Source organism: Pelecanus crispus, chromosome 2 (genome assembly GCF_030463565.1).
Source record: "Pelecanus crispus isolate bPelCri1 chromosome 2, bPelCri1.pri, whole genome shotgun sequence".
In the NCBI taxonomy this organism is placed as follows: domain Eukaryota; kingdom Metazoa; phylum Chordata; class Aves; order Pelecaniformes; family Pelecanidae; genus Pelecanus; species Pelecanus crispus.
Genome location: NC_134644.1, coordinates 148791676 through 148812408, shown reverse-complemented (window position 1 = coordinate 148812408; position 20733 = coordinate 148791676). Strand labels below are relative to the sequence as shown.

The 20733-nt window shown below is 45.9% G+C and overlaps 1 protein-coding gene across 1 annotated transcript in view; it reads right to left on the bottom strand.

Moving 5' to 3' along the window:
- ESRP1 (epithelial splicing regulatory protein 1) overlaps window positions 1-12511 on the bottom strand; it is a 31964-nt gene extending 19453 nt beyond the window's left edge. Inside the window, exons 1-6 of the mRNA XM_075705114.1 lie at window positions 12380-12511; window positions 12046-12174; window positions 11035-11148; window positions 8395-8509; window positions 676-774; window positions 518-572 (exon numbers count right to left, since the gene is read on the bottom strand). Coding sequence (XP_075561229.1) covers window positions 518-572; window positions 676-774; window positions 8395-8509; window positions 11035-11148; window positions 12046-12174; window positions 12380-12511 — 644 coding nt within the window. The remainder of the gene's footprint in view (window positions 1-517; window positions 573-675; window positions 775-8394; window positions 8510-11034; window positions 11149-12045; window positions 12175-12379) is intronic.
- Window positions 12512-20733: the final 8222 nt, after the last annotated feature.

Genomic DNA, 20733 nt, shown 5'->3' with positions numbered 1-20733 from the left:
TATGTTTAAAACATATTTGGGAAGACGACAATCATCATAGCTTAAGCAATTTACTGGTAGCACAGTATCTTTATGGAAATGTTTCTTCCCTATATTAAAAACAAAACCAAACATTATGTGTATTCGGTAACTGTGAAGCAAATTGCAGGAGAAGTATAAGAGTTAGTACCAATAGGGTCACTTCTGCAAAAATGCTTACAGTCTTTGTTAATAGCACAGCACGCTTAACACCCATTATACGCATGTATTAGCAGAACCCAGAACTATCAGCAGCTAACAGGCAACACTGAAGCCTAGCAAGAAAACTGGCTTGCATCTGATAATAGACTCATATAATATCTGTTCCCTTTCCTACTTAAAGGATCTAATTTATTCCCACAGCAGTGGCACAATAAATAAAAATAATGGTAACAGCTATTTGCAAATTAGGAACAGAGAGAAGTACAGCTTATCTAAGTAGTATCTTGGGAAAAAAAAAGGGGGGGGGGCACAGCAAGAAGAGGGAGAAGGTACTTACCAAGGCCCACTTTCAAATTTGTAGTTCACTCTTTCTGGATCTGAAAATCTGTGATCTATGAAATACAGTACAAGTTATTTTCTTTTTCCTCAGCATACAAGAGAAGCAGGAAAAAACAAGCAAGCAATATAGAAAACTCATTCATCACAATCACTTACTGTATGGTTCAGATATTAGTGTTAAAATAATATTCCCCATATCTTCAACTTGAGAGGCTCCATAGGGAAACGCTGGACTGTTCTTGTCAAGATTTAAATCTTCATGCTGGAGTTAAGTCAATCATCACCAAACAGATTTCTAATTGGCTTCCTGCTAGACAACAAGCTTTTATCTTATTCTTGATGGTAAGTCGCTTCTCAGGGGAAGATTTAATCCATTTTCCTGCTGGGATACATTAACTATTCTGCCTTGGCCTCTAACTACTGCCACCTGCGGGAGTGTGAGGTCACTCCAGAAAGTGTCTGGGGACATAAGACCCCATAATAAGGGCATATATATTTAATATACTCATGCATTATGTACGTTTGACAGACAGATACACTTTTGCATGCATGAGACACTGGAGTCCTGTCCTTTTTAATTAAGATCTTCTTTAATCTCTAGGGGAAGATTTGGGGAAGGAGAAGCAAACCATCAACTAGAAGCTCCAGAAATAGGAGCATATACCACATGCTTTCTGAACAAGTAAATCCCAAAGTAGAATAGACACCTCACCACTTTGACAAAATTCACACATGGCACCTCATCTAAACCTTGCCTATTAGAAGTTACAACCTGAGGTTTTTGCTGTTACGCAGAAGCACTTTGAAAATCTGGTAAGAATGCACCACTGTGGATAACCAAGAGGCAAAATAGAGTCCCAAAACCCGTATCTTCTTCAGCTTGAAGGATTTTGGAAGATGATAGCAATGGTAAGTTCTCCTGCCAATAGAGAGTAGGAAATGTTCTACCCTAGAAAGATAGGCTGTAGAATGACCAGATAAAAACCCCCATGTTCATAAAAGGAGTCCGATTTAAGTTGCACATACTATCTTTTTTTCACACAATTTTAAACAGAATTTACCATGGTATCTCTCCCACTTCCTGTCATTTTGCCCCTCCCTGACACCAAGCTACAAGACTATAAGATTACTTGCAACTCTACCATTTATAAAGCCAATTTTTAAAAAGGTCTTTTCTACTCACATCTCCTTCTTTGATGAATGTAGGGTAAAAAAGCCAAGTACAGAACAAGAAGTGAAATATAAAGCAGTCTGGCAATACGACGTGCTTTTTTGACTTCTTTTATCACTTTGCATCAAGACTTCAGAGCAAAAGTGAAAGAGTTTCTTAAACAAGACCTATCCTGGCATGGCAGTACAGTAATGCAAGCCATTCAAAACAGTCAAATGCACCAATTATTTGCCCACATTCACACAAAACTACTTTAGATGCATTTCAAGTGCTCAAAACTGTCTGCATTTTGGTGCTCAGAAGTTGCTTCTCAGTACAAGATAGCAAGGTTCCTCTTAAAAGAAAAAAAAAGTTTTCTCCACCTAGAGCTGAGCACAGTTTTGAGGTGGCAGTTGCCTACATGAAGGGCAGGGAACAGAACAGCAGCTTCTGTTAGAAGCAGACACCACACACCAGCTTTGTCCTATCATCTCATCAACGGGGGAGGCAGCACAAATTTCATTGTGAAATAAAGTCTTCCCTATTATTTGTGGGAAGGCTGCAAGTCACTCCTACAAAACAGATTATTTTTTAAGTTGTTTTTGAAGTTTAACTGTTATCTTGTTGTGAGATGAAAAATCATTTCAACTGAATTAATGAACTCCTCTTCCACAGCGAGGAAAGGAAAGCTACTGTGCCAACACAATACACTTTGAGGCTAATTTGATTTTGAGGCTTTGTTGGTTTTAAGTGTGCACTGGAGTATGGAAGGAGAGGATGGTGCTTGGTCTTACAAGAACATTTGAGTTTAAGTGAATTATCATAGTTTAAAAAAAAGAAAAAACTTAAACCAGTAATCCCTCCCTTCTAACTGCTTGACTAAATAGTTTGCTAGCCATTACCCTCCCTCCCCGTACCTTCTTTGGAGTAAAGGAGTGAGAACATTAAATGGTTTTCTTAAAAGCCAAACTAAAAATCCTGAACAAACCACATGCAACAACCCCAAAGCACAGTTTAAGAGACTACCAGTATTTATGACAACAAGAAACTTCTCCATTGCGGTATCTCTTCCTAAGCTGTACGTTCAAGCTCATCTCCCTCCGTGCCCCCTGGGGAAGGGGGGTTGAAAAGAAAACAAACAATCCACAGACTCCCTCACAGAGAGGGTGCTTAATCAGCACCAGACAGATGTTTCCGAGCACCTCGTGTATCAGAGCAGAGGAGCACTCCTCCTCCTTTTCCTGACACCCTTCCCCGGGCAGCACCCAAGAGCTCCGCGCTGCACTTGCGCAGGGACTCTGCTGCCCATGCAGGGAACCAGCAACTGCTCAAGACACAGGTATTGGAACCCTGGTCTTGCCTGACCATTTTTATGAAGATTTTGGAAATGTTATCGTTCCTCCATCAAAGTCAAGAGAAATTGGGCAGGAGTTTCAATAGCTATTATGGCAGGGGACATGCATACACGTGCACACGCTGCACTTGGCTGTTAGACTGTGCTGTCAAAACTGAAGAGACATTTCAGTATTTCCTTTTTGCAGGGCCAAAGATCCCTACTACGGATCAGCTGCCAGAGAGGGGAATGCAGCAGTGTGAAGGAGCTGGGAATTTGAAGCAAGGCTATCACACAAGGAAAAACAAACAACTCCCCCACCCCACATTCATTTTCTTCAGAAAACATTGTCATTGAAAATATTGATCAACAGGAGATACAGCTCCTAAAAACACCCTAATGCTGATATGAGTTGGTACCAGGTGTTCAGTTGTGCCAAGGAACTCTAGATTAATGTGTTTATACACAGTGGGAGGGGAAGAAGAAAGTCACCAACATTAGTATGAGTGAGAAATCGCTCACACCTTCACCTCTGATTAGCTAGAAGCAAGGCTTTTAGGCAAGAGTGGAGAACAAAATTGATAGCTTTCTGCATATGTAAAGGAGCATGTCAATAATAATATTAACTAAGTGAAACCCTGAATTCTAATGAACAAGACTGACTACATACAGATGGACTCCTATGAATGGAGGCACTGGAAATTATGGACACTTAGGAAAAAGCTGTTAATGGAACAGTTTTTATAAAACCCACCCCTTGTTCTGTGAAGCAATAGGAGACCACACGTGTGTTTGTGTACAGCGATATTTAAAGGTTGCCTCTCCTGGGCAATTGGAAAGAGTTAATTGCAGTGGATAAATCTAACTTCATATTTTAAAAAAAGGTTAGAAAACACACCTGGCTGTGTAAAGCTACTATATGCACTAGCATGCACACATATATTCTAAATGAATCAACGGGCAAAAGACGCACCCAGATAACAAGGCAGGATGGGAAACAAGGAACTTCTTAACCTTGCTGTGCAGCTGCAGTACCACCTCCTGCAACACTCAGCAAGTTAGTAAGAGGGGGGAGCATATTCTGTATTAGTTGCCTATATAACATGGGAGAAATTGCTAAACCACTTAACCATTTCCTCAGATTCGTCACCACAGCTTTAACTCTGCCAGTGCCCTCCACAACTTCTTCCCTCCCACTGTCTCTTCCATTTCCGAGTCTCAACTAATTTCTTAACTATGACAAAAGAAACACTGAACAACCAATTTAGCTCTGAGATGTGTAACATGAACTAGTATTGCAGTTGTGTTCTGCACTGATCCTTTCCCCCTTCTGTTCTGTTTTTAATTTCTTCAGGCAGAAGATTACATCTTTTTAAATACTACTTTGCATCTAGGTTATCTGATATTACCCAGTTCCTGGGTACTATCACAGGAAATACAGACACCAATATGCAATATTCTTGGGTAATATCCAATAATGAGCTTTTTATTGCCAGAGTTACTTACTAGTGGTTATAACTGTGCTCCACATCATTGTTTTCAAGACTCCCATGTCAAAAAAAAACAAACCAAGTTTCAGTATTGCAGTATCCAGATCGTATCCAGCACATTAAGCAGGCTGTTCTGAAGCACGCCTGCATTTCTAGTGACAACACCCAGCAGATACTCCTAGTAAGGAGTTATCCTCACAAACCCGGTTCAGAAGTAAGTGGAGCAAACCATGCACTGGAGGAAGCAAGAGCTATTTGCCATTTAATGGCTTCTGCACACCCAATCTTGAGGCAAAGGATGAGTCTTCTGCAGACTGAATAGGAATAGTCATGCAAGCTTTGTTCACTCCACCCTGAAGGCACTCACAGCAGTGAAAACTGGCTCAGCAAGCTTTGCAAATCAAGAAGTGCAGCAAGTATGGGAGGTAAGGAGCGTGCAAGAACAACCCTGCTCCTTTTGTATACTTACACGTTTAAAAAAAAAAAAAAGAATTAGACAGACCTGAGTTTCTTCCTCTGCCAGGACATGATCGCTTCTCTCAAGTTCTTTTTGTTACTCGAAATCTCTCATAATTGTCCTGCTGTTGCTACTCTTACACAATACTGACTAAAGAAAAGTCTGCTAGAAGACTGTCTCCTACACCAAAAAATGTTTTGATACTGTAAGTTAGGCAGCAGTAGCACTCAGGGATAACAGTTACAACTAGTCTCAGTGCTTCCTCGGTCCCTCAAATTCCATTGTGTTTTAAACATTTCCTTACCTTGCATTAAAAGAAATCAGTGGCTGTTTGTACATGAAATTTATAAGTGGGGGGTGGAGGGAAGGAAATGTAAAGCTTTCACCTGAGCTCTTGGATTTGGAATGGTTTCATCGCTGTACACAGTTCTAAGTAGTTTGCTGACAGAGTACGCCCCAAAAGTACTTTCTAAAGGAAGAATAACCCAGCCAATTATTCGGTTTAATATCTCTATGTTCTTTTTCAAGATTGTGCTTGCCTTGTCTGCAAGAAATACAGTCAAGCACCAACTATACAGTGTGTTATACACCGGAATATGCATCTTGAATGACTGTGCAGTAGGAAATTATTTCCCCTAACGGTTGGGAGCAATCGAGTACATTCTCCATTTGCCTGTAATTTGTTGTTTAATCAAATGCTACCCACCAAAATAAAAGCATTTGGAAGACTCCTAATAATTTAAATCACTGTACAATAATACCCAGCTTTTCCCCTAACTCCTTCACATCACACAAGTTTCCTCTCACTGATCACAACCATCTTACACGCAGGTAAATGGAGATGTAAGTACATGAAGGGATGCGCCCAAAAATCATTCTACTCCTGCTCCTACCAGTTTGTTAATGCAGGTCTTCTGCATCTCTAGTCAGTACCCTACCCCTAAACGAAAGTCTTCTTTCCCCACCAAATGCTAATGAACCCAGCCCAGTAAAGTTTGTGTGGCACAAGTCACGAAGATTCCACTCATGCAGCTTCTTTAGCTATGGGGTGGAAGATTTGCACTTTCTACAAGAATAGCAAGAGCTTGGTCAGATTCTGTGCACTAATCAGTGACTTCATTTCAACCTGCTCCCTTTGTTTTTAATTTGGTTTTGTGTCCCCTGCCCCAGCATATCCACCTCAAATCCAAGTTACTTTTCATTTAGACATTTTCTTTTCTTTGCTACATAACTGTCTCAGGAGGAAAGTAGCTGTCCTGCTTACACATAGAAAGGGGGAAAAAAAAAGAAATCTCTGCACATAACTCTTGAACTAGTCTTTAGACTTAGCACCTCCTTCAACAATTTTTTTTTTTTAAATCGCAAGCATTGCATGCACGTCCAGACTCTCCAAATGCAATTATACACACAGCTTCTGACACAGAGAAGATTAAGTTGGTACATTTCAGCAAGGTGAGGAGAAAGAAAATTATCATACTTGCCAATAAAAGGAAAACAAAAATTATTTTACCTTTTTGGTGTCTGCATCCTCCGCCTCCACTACTCTTAAGCAATACAGGGCAGAGACAGTTAATTTCAGCCATGTTGCATCAACATAGCAAGTTTACAAAGAAGAGCATCAGCAGTTACAAAACAAGACAAACCACAAAGATTAATACAAAACCAGAATGAAGTTGTTTAGGTTTATATACCTTAAGAAGCATATCAGATCCAGAATTCAGACTCAAGAGCATTTGGATAGACTGACTGAGCGCCTAGGAACTTAGGGGAAATACCCAAGCCTCTAGGAACTTGGAGGAAATACTACTGGCAACTGCCACCCTCAGATGGTACTGACTCTTTAGGGGCTTCCTGACAGTCAGGTAAGGCAGGGTGGTCTGCTCCCCCCTCCCAGCAGGCAGGGAGTACACAGCCTGTCACTGCGCCTCAGCTGACCAGTGACGCTGCAGGCATACAACTATTTCCACAGTGGCAAGACATACACCAGATATTCACATGAGGAGAAAGCAAAGGCATCTCTCCAGAACAGCCTTAGTAGCTCATTGTCTTTAACTTCTCCAGCTCATGTCAAAGCATCCCTAAACAATGTATTAGGTTTTTGACCATCACTTTAAAAAGTCTCCCTCATCCAGCTTCTAGACTATGCAACACAAACATCTATTTTGCTTTTCTACACAACAATTCACACTCCTACACTAAGTGTACCACTTCAGAGTAGGGGGAGAAGTGATTTCTGCCCCTTCACTAGGGGAGATTAATCTTAATTTGCAGATGGCAAAGCAGAGCAGACAGCCTCCAGTATTCAACTTTATAGTTAAACACAAAAAAATCCACAAATACATAGATATTTTATGCCCCTCTGACACAGGTACAAAGCCCAGGTAATACTAGTCCTGCAGTGAAAGGCCAAAATATTTCAGAAGCCACAGACTTTTGAGTCTGAAAAATACCAGCTGTTAATGGCAACCACTCTATGGACACAAGCTAGTCAGAGGACAGAAATCATTAAAACCACCAACAACAAACAATAAAAATATGAAAAAAAAAATTACTTTCAAATTCCTTTATCCTTCCCTTGCTAGCTAGCTTTTGTGGTCACTGCTTCAACAGGTCAGTAAGGAAGTCAAGTGTTTTCCATGTCCGAGAGTATGTTTGAGACGAGGACTGGAGCCTGCAGCAAGAGGGGAGACTGTCAGGGAAGCAAGGAGGAAGGCAGAGCCGAATCATTCACAGACCCAGTTTCAGCTCTGGTAATTGTACATGGCATCCAAACAAAACTGAGCGAAGACTAGTAAAGAGCCAGACAGGACTAGGTTACAGACCGCTTAAGACTATTCAGAAAGTAATTTTAGACATCCCTATCACTGAAAATGGAAACATGTTACTGACCGCATCTTATTGCCAGCCCAGCCTCACCTTGCGAGGTGTAACACGTACAGCTTCCATGAGACTGAATACCACGTGTGCCAGCAGCATCCCTGCCTGAGGTTCACTCCTGAATCAAAGATTCACTACAAGTTCACATCAAGAATAAGCGTTCCCCCTCCTAAAAATTAAAATGGTCTCCCAAGATTCACTTCTACATAAAGATAAAAATCTAACTGATGCAATGAGCAACCTCACAAGTTTAATATTAGGATTCATATAATTGATTTGAACAAGTGTGCCAGTTACACTAAACTGTGAAGTTTAAAGAGACAAAACTATAAAGGTAGTAAAGAAAATGTACAGAAATCAAGAAGAAATACAGGATTTTCCCCATGGGAGCATGCATCCTCATATGTTTTTAACTTTATCTTTGTGACAACACTCAGTACAGCTCCGAGTCACTCATTAAAGTTATACCACCCCTAAACATGTGTTGCAAGCATTACTCGCACATCTCCGTCCTAAAATTCAACCAAAGCTGTAACACCAGTAGACACCACTGCTGTTAAAAGGATACATTCTGTCATGGCCGCAACATCGAGTTTGCCCATGTCAGGTGAGCCAGGACAACACTTCTTGAATTCTTTCCGCAAGTCAAAAAAGGAGTAGAAGCATTCAGGCAGTAAGATATTCTGTAAAAGGACAAAGTAACTACTGTCAGCTGAGTTTAATCTACTTTGTCTTTACATACCACACTTTCTAACAATTTCCTTATAATGGGTAAGAAACACAAACAGCCTTTGCTACAGAGAAACTCACATAGCTCTTCTTAGCCACATAAGTATGCTTATAAACTTTTTTTGCTTAAGCAGCTTCCTCTCTACGTGGTTTAAAAAGAGAAATGTGCTTTTTCATTGCTGGAGAAACATTTACTATTATTACTAGTGCCTCAAATCAGATATATATGTAGGAGAGCAAGTGCCTGCTATTGCAACATTTATCATCAATTCTTGATTCCAGTTTTAACTGTAAAAAGCCAGAGGGCACTCGGTTCAGTTTATAGAGCCAAGCAAATTTTGCAAGACTAGCAGAAGACACTCTGGTTTATAGACAAGGCTGAGTTTTCAGAGAATAGTCACACTTCAAATATTTATTCCCTTAAAGAAAACAACAACAACAAAGCCCCACCTGCGCACAGATGAGGGTTTGACATGGTGCAGACCTTGTCAGTCTATGAGTGGTAACTGCTGTAATTGCAGCGTATGAAGCCAGGAGCAAGTTATGTAGCCCACTGGGAGTCAATAAAATCTTTTGTCCCACCACTACATCTACCACATACTTTTAATTTTTTGGGGGGTGGGAAGGAGAAGACATGGAGAAGACTTGGGGGAAGCTGTTTAAACCAATGCAAACCCCGACTCCTTCAGTTAGCTCTTCACCCCAAAGCTTCCCCACAGACACAATACTTTGTATTCCACTTGCTTGTTTGTTGCCTGCAATGCCTCTCTAGACCAAAAGTAAGGGCTTTCTGTGATTTAACAACTAGTTAGCATCTTGGCATTATAACAGAATGACAGGATATGTGCAAGCACATTTAGGGAGCCCAAAGAAAGAAGTTTAGGCTCTAAAACAAGTTCTGCTTCGAGAACATTAGGGCTTATCTTAGCATATGGACAGGTGCATTAGGCAAACGATACTCTTTAAAGACAAATTTATGAAAATGCAGGTGTGCTTGCCAAGATTTCCTGCTCTAGTTTTAGCATGGCTATTTTTCTTCCTCCATGAGAGATCGAGTTCTGTAGTTCACTGACATTCAGGTGGAACAATTGATGCCAATTCATTCTCTGAATACCATGAGCTGCTAGATTGGTTTGGACTGGGCATCTTAAAAGAAATAAATATATTCTCAAGAGCCTACTGATTTCTGCCTATCTGGATTTTAGTGATCCCCATCCCAACCTCAGGATTAGGGTATTCACCAAAGAACTATTACAGGTCTCATAAGCATCTGGTTCACTTAATCTATAGGGAGCAGAGAGCAGATTTCAAATGAATAATTCTTAACAAAAACAGCAACAGAAGATTTTGATGAAGATTTGATTTCTATCAGTGACCCTGTGATGATCTAGAAAAAGGATGCCTATCCCCAAACAAACTTAAATAATTGTAGGAGTTGCCCCTTCTTTTATCCACATAATTTAACTGCACGGAAAGATTAACTGTATAAAACACATACCCATTACAAGTGACAAGAAAGTCTGTTAAAAATCCTGTTTCCCCATTTTCTCACATTATACCCTAAGACAAGTTACATACATACATAAGGACTGCCCCTTCACTATGAATCATGCTCATTGTTTCTCTTCTAAACCTTCAAAGGTATAAATACTTAGAGCACCAACAAGTATTAAAAACAAACTCATCCAATACCAGTTTTGTAACAGCACAGACTTGCAGCAGTGCCCCTTCAAAGATGAAGCAGCAAATTGACGGGCACAGAGATCAGTTGCAATAAGAGGAGCAGAACAGCTCAGTTACAGAGCAATGCATGTTCATAGCAAACCACAAAACAAGATGTTATTAATATTGATGCAGTTATTTCAGGACTAGAGACTTGGCATATTGCTGCAACTCTATCACCAATGAAAAGTAGGTAGGACCTCATAACACTGTTAGTTATTTGGCAACTCCGAAGTTATAGAAAACTCTAGACTATGGGACTAGTCATCACTCATAGCCCGCCTCAAACTACTGTTCAGCTCCTTACAAATATGAGCACCTCCCTCAGAGCATCAAATGAATACACAAAGATTGAACGTTGCTAAAGGTGAATGTAAAATTTCAAAACGCAGTTTATGATTAAGGTACTTAACTATTTGGCAACACTTCCACATTCCCACTCGTTAACCCATTGTAGCTCCTACAGCTGTAGGAGCTACAAGTACTCTGTCAATGCATTGCTCCTTTCTCAAACACTTAATTCAAGAAAGTCTTTCTTCTGATTTAATATAAAAAGGCATCCCAGGGCTACATAAGCATGCAGTATTGCCTGTGCTTTCCACATGGACAGGCTTTTGAGTCTGGTAAGCATATTAACACAAGGGATGTTTGTACTGTGGTTGTGTGGAGGCACCCTCATACTAAAGAGAAGTTGATCAGTTTTGCAAGAAATCATATAAAGCATGCTAGGAGTCAAACTTAAGCTACAGCTACATACCTTTTTGGAAGCTTCAGGGTGCAGAACCTGCCTAATGTGCAACTGTCCATCAGTACAGAAGCAGAAAGAAGTACCTACACCAATGTTCAGCTCATTGCTCACGGACTGATTAAACTGAAAGCAGGAACAACAAAAGACATACATGTAAGAGATCAGAGCGGCTGTGCTAGGCAGTGTCATCAGTCGGTAGCATGTTATTCCTGTGCAGCAGGAGCACGGAGCTGGAATTTCTTTTTGTATGAGCCTAGTCCTTCACTTGTGTAGATTTGTTTCTTACTAGCTAAGCACATGATAATTTTCATGACAATTATTTTCACAAGGAAATTAATTGCCCCTTTTCCCCCCTTCTACTGAGAAGTGGCCACACAGATAGCCCACATCACTGGGGCGGGGGGAGGAAGAAATCCTTTTCCAGGAGCATTTGCAAGACCACTGCAAGGAGCCGTAAAGCTAGTTGCAGAGAGCTGAGGGAGTGCCGGGGCGGAAGAGCCTTTCAGACAGGGCACTCAAGCATGTTGGAAAGGAGACAGGCTTTCAGCCCTACCCTCAACGAGAATCACGCGCACCTCCCTGTTTATCTAGAGGCTTCAGTACCGTCTCCTTTCCAGGACTGATGAGCCACCACAAGCCTTAACAGGGCCTGCCACCACCCAGCCTTTTCTGGTGGCACCTAAACTTGGCCTCTTCCAACGCTGATTAGGGCTCACCTTCAGCTGAGACTCGGGGTCCAGCATGGCAGGAGACCAAGGGAGGGGGACGCCCAATCCTGACCTTCCTCTCTTGGGGTGCAGTCCCTCCCAAGGTGAACGAGCAAAAGGCAAGGGAGAAATCCCCACGAAACCCACCGCAGACCAGACTGCCTGGCCCACACGTGTCTGTGGTGCCCCTGCGCTAGGCTCCGCTGCCCCAGTGGTGGTAGTGGACAGGGTAAATGGATGATAACACTGCCTCTACCCCACCAGGGAGCCCCCAAGGGAGACCAGCACCCAGCAGCTGGTTAAGAGGTGTCACCTGTCTCAGTGCCTGCTCCAGCGGTGGAGCCAGTGCCAGGCTCTCCACATCCACCTGGGTGATCTCCTGGCACTCGGCCGTCAGCTCCAGGTGGTCAGGCCGGACCAGCACGTCGTGCAAGTGCCCCAGCTCCAGAGAAAGCAGAGGAGGGGCGAGTCAGCTCCGCGGGCTGGAGGTCCCCACCTGCAGCACCGGCCCCTGCCCTCCACCAGAGCCTGCTCCAGCCTGGGGCACCCACCGCCAGCCCAGCGCTGAGGCCGCCCCGCCTGTCCCCAGCACGGCGGGGGCCAAGGGGAGCAGCAGGTCGGGGTGCTCTCCCTTCGGGGGAAAATACCTCCTTACTCCTCAGGTCGACCACTTTCCACAGGAGCTGGAGCAGCTCTCGCTCATCCGAGCCCAGCTTTGCTCCGTTGGTGCCCGCCGTGGTCACGAAGAGGATCACCAGGTAGTCGGGAGACGCCGTCATGGTGCCACCGGGCCAGCGGAAAGGAGAAAAAGGGGGGGTGGGGGGAAAAGACAAAAAAAAAAGGGGGAAACGAAGGGGGGGGGAGGGGGAAGAGAAGAGGCCAGAAACTTTCCCTGCCCGAGGCGCTTCCGAGCGAGAGTGCCCCCACCTGCAGGCTCGCTCCCCGAGAGCCTGGCGCGGGGGAGGCGCACGGCTACCCCCTTTCCCACCCCCCCTTTTTTTCCCGGGGTGGGCGGCGGCCGCTCCCACGCCGGCTGCACCCCTGGGAAGCGCGCAATGGCTGCGGGCTTTTCCGCGCGGGGCCGCGGCCCTACCTGCCCGCCCCCCGCCCCACGTGGTGCAGGTAGCACACACCTGGCGCCGCCCGCCCATTGGCCCCGCCGAGCCGGGACGTGGCAAGCGCGGGGGCAGGTGGTTGGCGGAGTGGGGGGCCGTGATTGCGGGCGGGGCGCACTGATTGCGGGCGGGGCCGCTCCGGGCCTCCGAGGAGCCCCAAGGCGCACCGACGGCGGCCCGGACCCTGCCGGGCTGCGCCTCCCGCCGTCAGCCGGCACGCTGCGGCTCCTCACCGACGGGGCGGCGGAGGGGAGCGGGCCCGGGCGGCGCCGCCCGCTCCTGCCGGGACACGTCGCGGGCGGGGAGGGCAGGGCGGCCCGCAGCCCGGCTCGCCCTGCCGGGCACCCTCCTCTCCCGCTCCGCCTGGACGGAAGGGGAGGGCAGGCGGCCACAGCGGGGTGAGCGCGGTCGTCGAGGGCCGCAGGGGCCGGGCCGTGCGGTGCCGGGGAGTGCCGCGGCGGTGTGCGGGCCGGGTGCCGCCGGGAGCAGCTCCCGCCGAGGGATCCGAGCGGGCCCCGGCCGGTGGAGGCTTTTCCTCCGTGCGTCCCAGCTGCCGCAGCGCCCGGGCGCGGCAGATCTAGTGCCGTGTTGAGGGCCGGCTGGTTTCGCTGTCGCAGCCTTCCCTCGATGGACTGTGGTGACTGCGGCCCTCGTGACAACCACCTCTCTTCTGGTGATCATTGTTCCACTGAGAAATTTATGTTTTAAACGCCTGTTGCTCAAAATTGATTTTTTTTTCATGACAAATAACCTAAAAGGTCACTGAATGTAGGGTAAATGAGTAACACTAACTTTCCCCAAGGAAATCCTGTGGTACATCCAGTTCCTCAAGACCCCGGTTGCACATTTCCAACTTCATTGCGATGTTGCTTCTCTAAATTTCTACTGAGATGATGGTGTGCATCATGCTGTTCTTCGTCGCTGTTCCTTGCGCTGGTGCAGGTTCACACCTTGCACCATCTTTTATCAACGCATACGCATTCGTTGGTTTGGAAGGAAGGGAGAGGATGCGTTTCGCAAGCATTGGGGATCCTGTCAGCCACTGCCTAGTCCAAATTGCACCCAGCACCCTCGTCCTGCCCTGCCACGGTTTGGTGCAGCGTGGTTCTCCCTGCAGGGACTGACACCAAACTCCTACTTGATAGTTTATGTGCTTCAAGAGACAGCCTTTGCGTGACAGGAGATAGCTGGAGTAATTTTCTCCCTTTTTGGTGTAAGATTTTGAAAATGGCAGTCACTGATAGCAGTTACTACAATTTGAGGGGTAAAGATGGCAAATAAACTCCTCCAGTTTTTAAAAGCAGTAGCTGAAATTGGCCATGTGAATCTGCCATCAGGACACACCAGAGCTAATCATGCCCCTTTTGTCAAAGGGCTAAAATGGCCTGCTTTTCTTTGTGCATTTGTCTTCCGACCTTCTAAATCATTGAGCAAAACATACGTGAAGCAGAGCAGTGGGGTGTGTGTCCTCAGCAGTGGCTGCAGGTGATCTGTACTCAGCACCTGAAAAGTGGGGTTGGTCCTTGCACAGGGAGTTGCTCGGTGGCCTTTGCCCAGCCTGGAGCAGAGGGATTCGATGGTATAGACAATTTCTTTGCACAGTTTCCCTTTCAGGTCTTAGCTTAGTGCAACTTCTTCTTAATGAAACTTTATACTTTAGTAAAACAGTCCAGAAGTACATTTTTGAAATGACTTCACACTGGAGCATGCCAGACAGATAGTGCTTGCTTGGTTGGCTGGTCTTCTTTCAGTGAAGCAATCATACATTCTAGCTGGTTTCCTTCCCAGTGCCTACTTGGCTTTCGAGATGCAGCCCTTGTCTTTGTGAGAAGTGTTTCTGGATGGGTAGGTGTTCCTTTACTTGTGATTTGTTGTGTTCTGGCTTATGCATTTCTTTTTTTTCCCCCCCCTCTTATGCCTTATTGTATCGTCCTATCTTGTCTCTTTCCATCTAGGAGCATCAGAATCCCCAGCTTAATGCTACAGCAGGCTGCCATTACGTATAGCAAACCTTTTCATAGGCTAAGCTGTACCCTAAAAGTGTTTTTAATTTCCATTATGTCTTTTGGGTTCTTGATTAACCCATTATTTATTTATTGTTTATTTATTTTGGAAGCTGCTCACTGCTAACTGCTACTGTAGTGCCATTACCTTTTATTTTTGTCTTTCTTGGGTAACACATTCCCTAAAATACCTGTTTTCCAGTCACAGTTCCCATTCCACCCTCTGTCTTTCATGCCTTTAGCATCTGGTCTGACAACATGCACCAGTCGTTCAGGTTCCTGTGTTGTGTTGCCCAGTCTCCTGGTGTTTGTGTACTCCCATTCCAGTTGCTTCTCCCTGGCCATTTGTTATCCCCAGCCTGGTTAAGCACAGTCTTTGCATGAAGCGTCATCTTCCCCATGACATCAGTGTTGTTACCTACAGGAACGTACTAGGGTGCTTTGGGGCATGACAACCTCTCAAGGCTCCTCCCAGCACCTTGTTGCTGTATTTGTCTCCTCTGATATTCCTTCTGTTCCCTGCCTGCAGTATGTCTGTCTAGCTTCCAGCCCCTTTGCTAATCTCAGTGTGTTTCTCTGTCCTTTTTGTATTAGTTCTGGTTTCCCGCCATGCGTCCTTTTGTGCTACTTTCTGTTTCAGGACGTTTCTGAAACTACTCACACCTTCCATTATGCCAAGGAGCTGGTCTTAACACCAGCCCCTGACCACAGCAACAGACCTGCATGCCCTCTTATTTATTTCCCCATGTTCCTGAAGCTTCCTCCTCGCACCCATCGACCCCCTTCCTCCTTATTTATTTTGAACAAACCTGTGCCTTTGCACATCTCACTGTCTCCAGGTTTTTCCTGTGAGTTCTGTGTCTCCCACCCTGCTTTATTCCTCTATAGGAGGGTCTTCAATTCACCCCAACACCACCTGCAACTCTGTTATCCTTCCCTGCACAGACCTGTGGTCCATGCCAGGTCTACTTGTATCACTCTTCCCCATCACTGCTCATGTTTTCTTTCAGAATATCAACTTTTTACATCTGGAATGGGACAATCAGCAGAGCTGTATCATTTTGTTGGAATGTGTTAATGGTTACCTGTCCTGGTTTCGGCTGGGATAGAGTTAATTTTCTTCCTAGCAGCAGGCATAGTGCTGTGTTTTGGATTTAGTAGGAGAAGAATGTTGATAACATGCTGATGTTTTTAGTTGTTGCTGAGTACTGCTTATGCTAGTCAAGGACTTTTTCAGCTTCCCATGCTCTGCCAGGCGCACAAGAAACTGGGAGGGGGCACAGCCAGAATAGTTGATCCAAACTGACCAAAGGGCTATTCCATACCATATGACGTCATGCTCAGTATATATACTGGGGGGGGTTAGCCGGGGAGCAGCGACCGCTGCTCGGGAACTGTCTGGGTATCGGTTGTCGGGTGGTGAGCAATTGCATTGTGCATCACTTGCTTTGTATATTATTATTACTGTTATTATTATTATATTGTTGTTATTATTATTTTACTTTATTTTATTTTAATTATTAAACTATTCTTATCTCAACCCAGGAGTGTTTCTCACTCTTACTCCTCCGATTCTCTCCCCCATCCCATCGGGGTAGGGGGAGTGAGCGAGCGGCTGCGTGGTACTGAGTTGCTGGCTGGGACTAAACCACGACAGTCCTTTTTGGCGCCCAACGTGGGGCACGAAGGGTTTGAGATAAGAACAGATTAACTAGAGTGTATTAAGGAGTCTGTTAACAGTTGCCGGTCATGATATTAGTTCATCTGATCTGTACCATGTTCTTTTCTTGGCTGTGCATGTTAAAGCTTGGTGTTGGTCTGTGCATTGCGCTATGCTCTGTAGTGATTAAGGATGTTTTGATTGGGAGGTTCCTTATCAAAATCCTGACCTTGAGCATGGTTTTGTATCTGGGTTTTATACACAAGTCATTACTGTACTTCGGGTACCACCTCATGGAGAGAGTTAGCAATTATACCTTTCCCTCGGAGACGTCTGTTGTGGAGGAACTACAGAATGGCACCTTCATTACCTTATTCTATAATGCTTCCTCCCTCATTACAGAAAGTTTTCAGTATTTTGAACATCCCTGGGCAGTTAAGATACTTCTATTGATACTTCTTGGGAATATTGTTTTGGTTTTGACAAAGGTTAGTAAGCAATTTAAGAATATCATCCAGAGATCTGCCCCAAGGCTGGAGAGTTATGAGTGGCAGGGTGTGTGGGATCGTATGCGCAAGTACCTAGGGCAGTGGGGACCTCCAGTGTTTTGGAACTTCACCCCTGAACAAGTGCAGAATCCTGAAGAACTAGTAAAGTATTTGGAAGAAGTATGTTCTCACCCTGGCAACTCCAAAGAGACACAACTCATTGCAACATGCTGGGGACTGGCCCATGCCTATCGAGCCCTGTTCAACACTATTCAGTACCCTCAAGGGAAAGAGAGGGTCTCTGGATCTGATGACAAAACAACAGGCACTGTGGCTACTCCAACCACAGCCATGAGCACTGTGGCTACTCCAACCACAGCCACAAGCACTGCAGCTACTCCAACACCCACCACAGGCACTGCGGCTACTCCAACACCCACCACAGGTACTGCAGCCACTCCAACCCCAGTGGCAGGCACTGCGGCTAAACCAGAGAACCAACCTGCGCCGGTATCAGTTGCCCCTATACAGAAGAAAAAATACACAAGGAAATCAGTTCGTTTAGTAAGGGATGAAGATGAACCAGGGCCATCACGAGAACCAGAGGAGGAAGAACCCATAAATGAGATGGTGACCACCCGATCCCTATCCCTGAGTGAGCTGCGAGATATGCGAAAAGATTTTGGTCGTCATCCAGGCGAGCACATCATCACCTGGCTGCTCCGATGCTGGGATAACGGGGCCAGTAGCCTGGATTTAGAGGGTAGGGAAGCCAAGCAGCTGGGATCCCTTTCCAGGGAAGGGGGCATTGACAAAGCAATTGGAAAAGGGGCAAAACCGCTCAGCCTCTGGAGGCGACTTCTGTCAAGCGTGAAGGAAAGGTATCCCTTCAAGGAGGATGTTTTATACCGCCCAAGCAAATGGACCACCGTAGAGAAGGGTATCCAGTACCTGAGGGAATTAGGCGTGCTGGAGGTGATTTACAGTGACCTGAATGATGAGCAGTTAACCAAAGACCCAGATGAAGTCAGGTGCACACAATCCATGTGGCGGAAGGTGGTACGGAGCGCACCAGCATCGTATTCCAACTCGTTGGCAATACTAGCCTGGAAAGACGACGAGGCACCAACGGTGGATGAAGTGGCTAGACAACTCCGGGACTACGAAGAAAAGCTCTCTTCCTCCCTACGGGCCTGTGTCTCGGCTGTAGAAAAACTGTCTGAAAAAATATGCCAAGAGTTCCAACAACTCAGAGAGGATCTGTCCTACTCCCCACCTGCACGGACCAGTGTCTCAGCCATTAGGAGTCAACGTCCCTATGCTCAAGAGAGAGGATATAGAGGATACACACCACGGGGCACCCTGTGGTTTTACCTGCGTGATTATGGAGAGGACATGAGAAAGTGGGATGGAAAACCCACCTCAACCTTAGAGGCACGGGTTCGTGAGTTGCAAGGAAAAACTATTAGGAAAGGAGGTTCTCCCAGGAAAATTGCAGCTCCAGTTTCCAGTGAGCAGTTCCCGAGACAGAGTAAGAGGGCTAATTTTACTTCCGACCTTGATCAGGGGACTTTTGATTCACATTTACAGGAAGTGAACAGCGAATACTGTGACCAGTGTTAGAGGGGCCCTGCCTCCAGCCAGGTGGAGGAAAGGGACAACCGGGTTTACTGGACTGTGTGGATTCGATGGCCTGGAACGTCAGACCCACAGGAGTATAAGGCTCTAGTGGACACTGGTGCACAGTGCACGCTAATGCCATCAAACTATAGAGGGGCAGAACCCATTTGTATTTCTGGAGTGACAGGGGGATCCCAACAGCTAACTGTACTGGAAGCTGAAGTGAGCCTAACTGGGAATGAGTGGCAAAAGCACCCCATTGTGACTGGCCCAGATGCTCCGTGCATCCTTGGCATAGACTACCTCAGGAGAGGGTATTTCAAGGACCCAAAAGGGTACCGGTGGGCTTTTGGTATAGCTGCTTTGGAGACAGAGGAAATTAAACAGTTGTCCACCTTGCCCGGTCTCTCAGAGGACCCTTCGATTGTAGGGTTGCTGAAGGTTGAGGAACAACAGGTGCCAATTGCTACCACAACTGTGCACAGGCGGCAATATCGCACCAACCGAGACTCCCTGATTCCCATCCATAACCTGATTCGTCGACTGGAGAGCCAGGGAGTGATCAGCAAGACTCGCTCACCCTTTAACAGTCCCATATGGCCAGTGCGAAAGTCTAATGGGGAGTGGAGACTAACAGTGGACTATCGTGGCCTGAACGAAGTTACACCGCCGCTGAGTGCTGCCGTGCCAGACATGCTAGAACTTCAATATGAACTGGAGTCAAAGGCAGCTAAGTGGTATGCCACAATTGATATTGCTAATGCATTTTTCTCCATCCCTTTGGCAGCAGAGTGCAGACCCCAGTTTGCTTTTACCTGGAGGGGTGTTCAGTACACCTGGAACCGACTGCCCCAGGGGTGGAAGCACAGCCCCACCATTTGCCATGGACTGATCCAGACAGCACTGGAACAGGGTGAAGCTCCAGAACATCTGCAGTACATTGATGACATCATTGTGTGGGGCAACACAGCAGAAGACGTTTTTGAGAAGGGAAAGAAAATAGTCCAAATCCTTCTGAAGGCTGGTTTTGCCATAAAACAGAGTAAGGTCAAGGGGCCTGCACAGGAGATCCAGTTTTTAGGAATAAAATGGCAAGATGGACGTCGTCAGATCCCAATGGATGTGATCAACAAAATAACAGCTATGTCCCCACCAACTAGCAAAAAGGAAACACAAGCTTTCTTAGGCGTTGTGGGGTTTTGGAGAATGCATATTCCAAATTACAGCCAGATTGTAAGCCCTCTCTATCAAGTGACCCGGAAGAAGAACGAATTCAAATGGGGCCCTGAGCAACAACAAGCCTTTGAACAAATTAAACGTGAGATAGTTCATGCAGTAGCCCTTGGGCCAGTCCGGGCAGGGCAGGATATTAAAAATGTGCTCTACACTGCAGCCGGGGAGAATGGCCCTACCTGGAGCCTCTGGCAGAAAGCACCAGGGGAGACTCGAGGTCGACCCCTAGGGTTTTGGAGTCGGGGATACAGAGGATCCGAAGCCCGCTATACTCCAACTGAGAAAGAGATACTGGCAGCATATGAAGGGGTTCGAGCTGCTTCAGAAGTGGTTGGTACTGAAGCACAGCTCCTGCTGGCACCCCGACTGCCGGTGTTGGGCTGGATGTTCAAAGGGAGGGTCCCCTCTACACATCATGCAACTGATGCTACATGGAGTAAGTGGGTTGCATTGATCACACAACGGGCTCGAATAGGAAACCCCAGTCGCCCAGGAATCTTGGAAGTGATCATGGACTGGCCAGAAGGAAAAAACCTTAGAATATCACCAGAGGAGGAGGTGACACGTGCTGAAGAGGCCCCACTGTATAATAAATTGCCAGAAAATGAAAAGCAATATGCCCTGTTCACTGATGGGTCCTGTCGTCTTGTGGGAAAGCATCGGAGGTGGAAAGCTGCTGTATGGAGTCCTATACGACAAGTCGCAGAAACTGCTGAAGGAGAAGGGGAGTCGAGTCAGTTTGCAGAGGTGAAAGCCATCCAGCTGGCTTTAGATATTGCTGAAAGAGAAAAGTGGCCAATCCTTTATCTCTATACTGACTCATGGATGGTGGCAAATGCCCTGTGGGGGTGGCTGCAGCAATGGAAGCAGAGCAACTGGCAG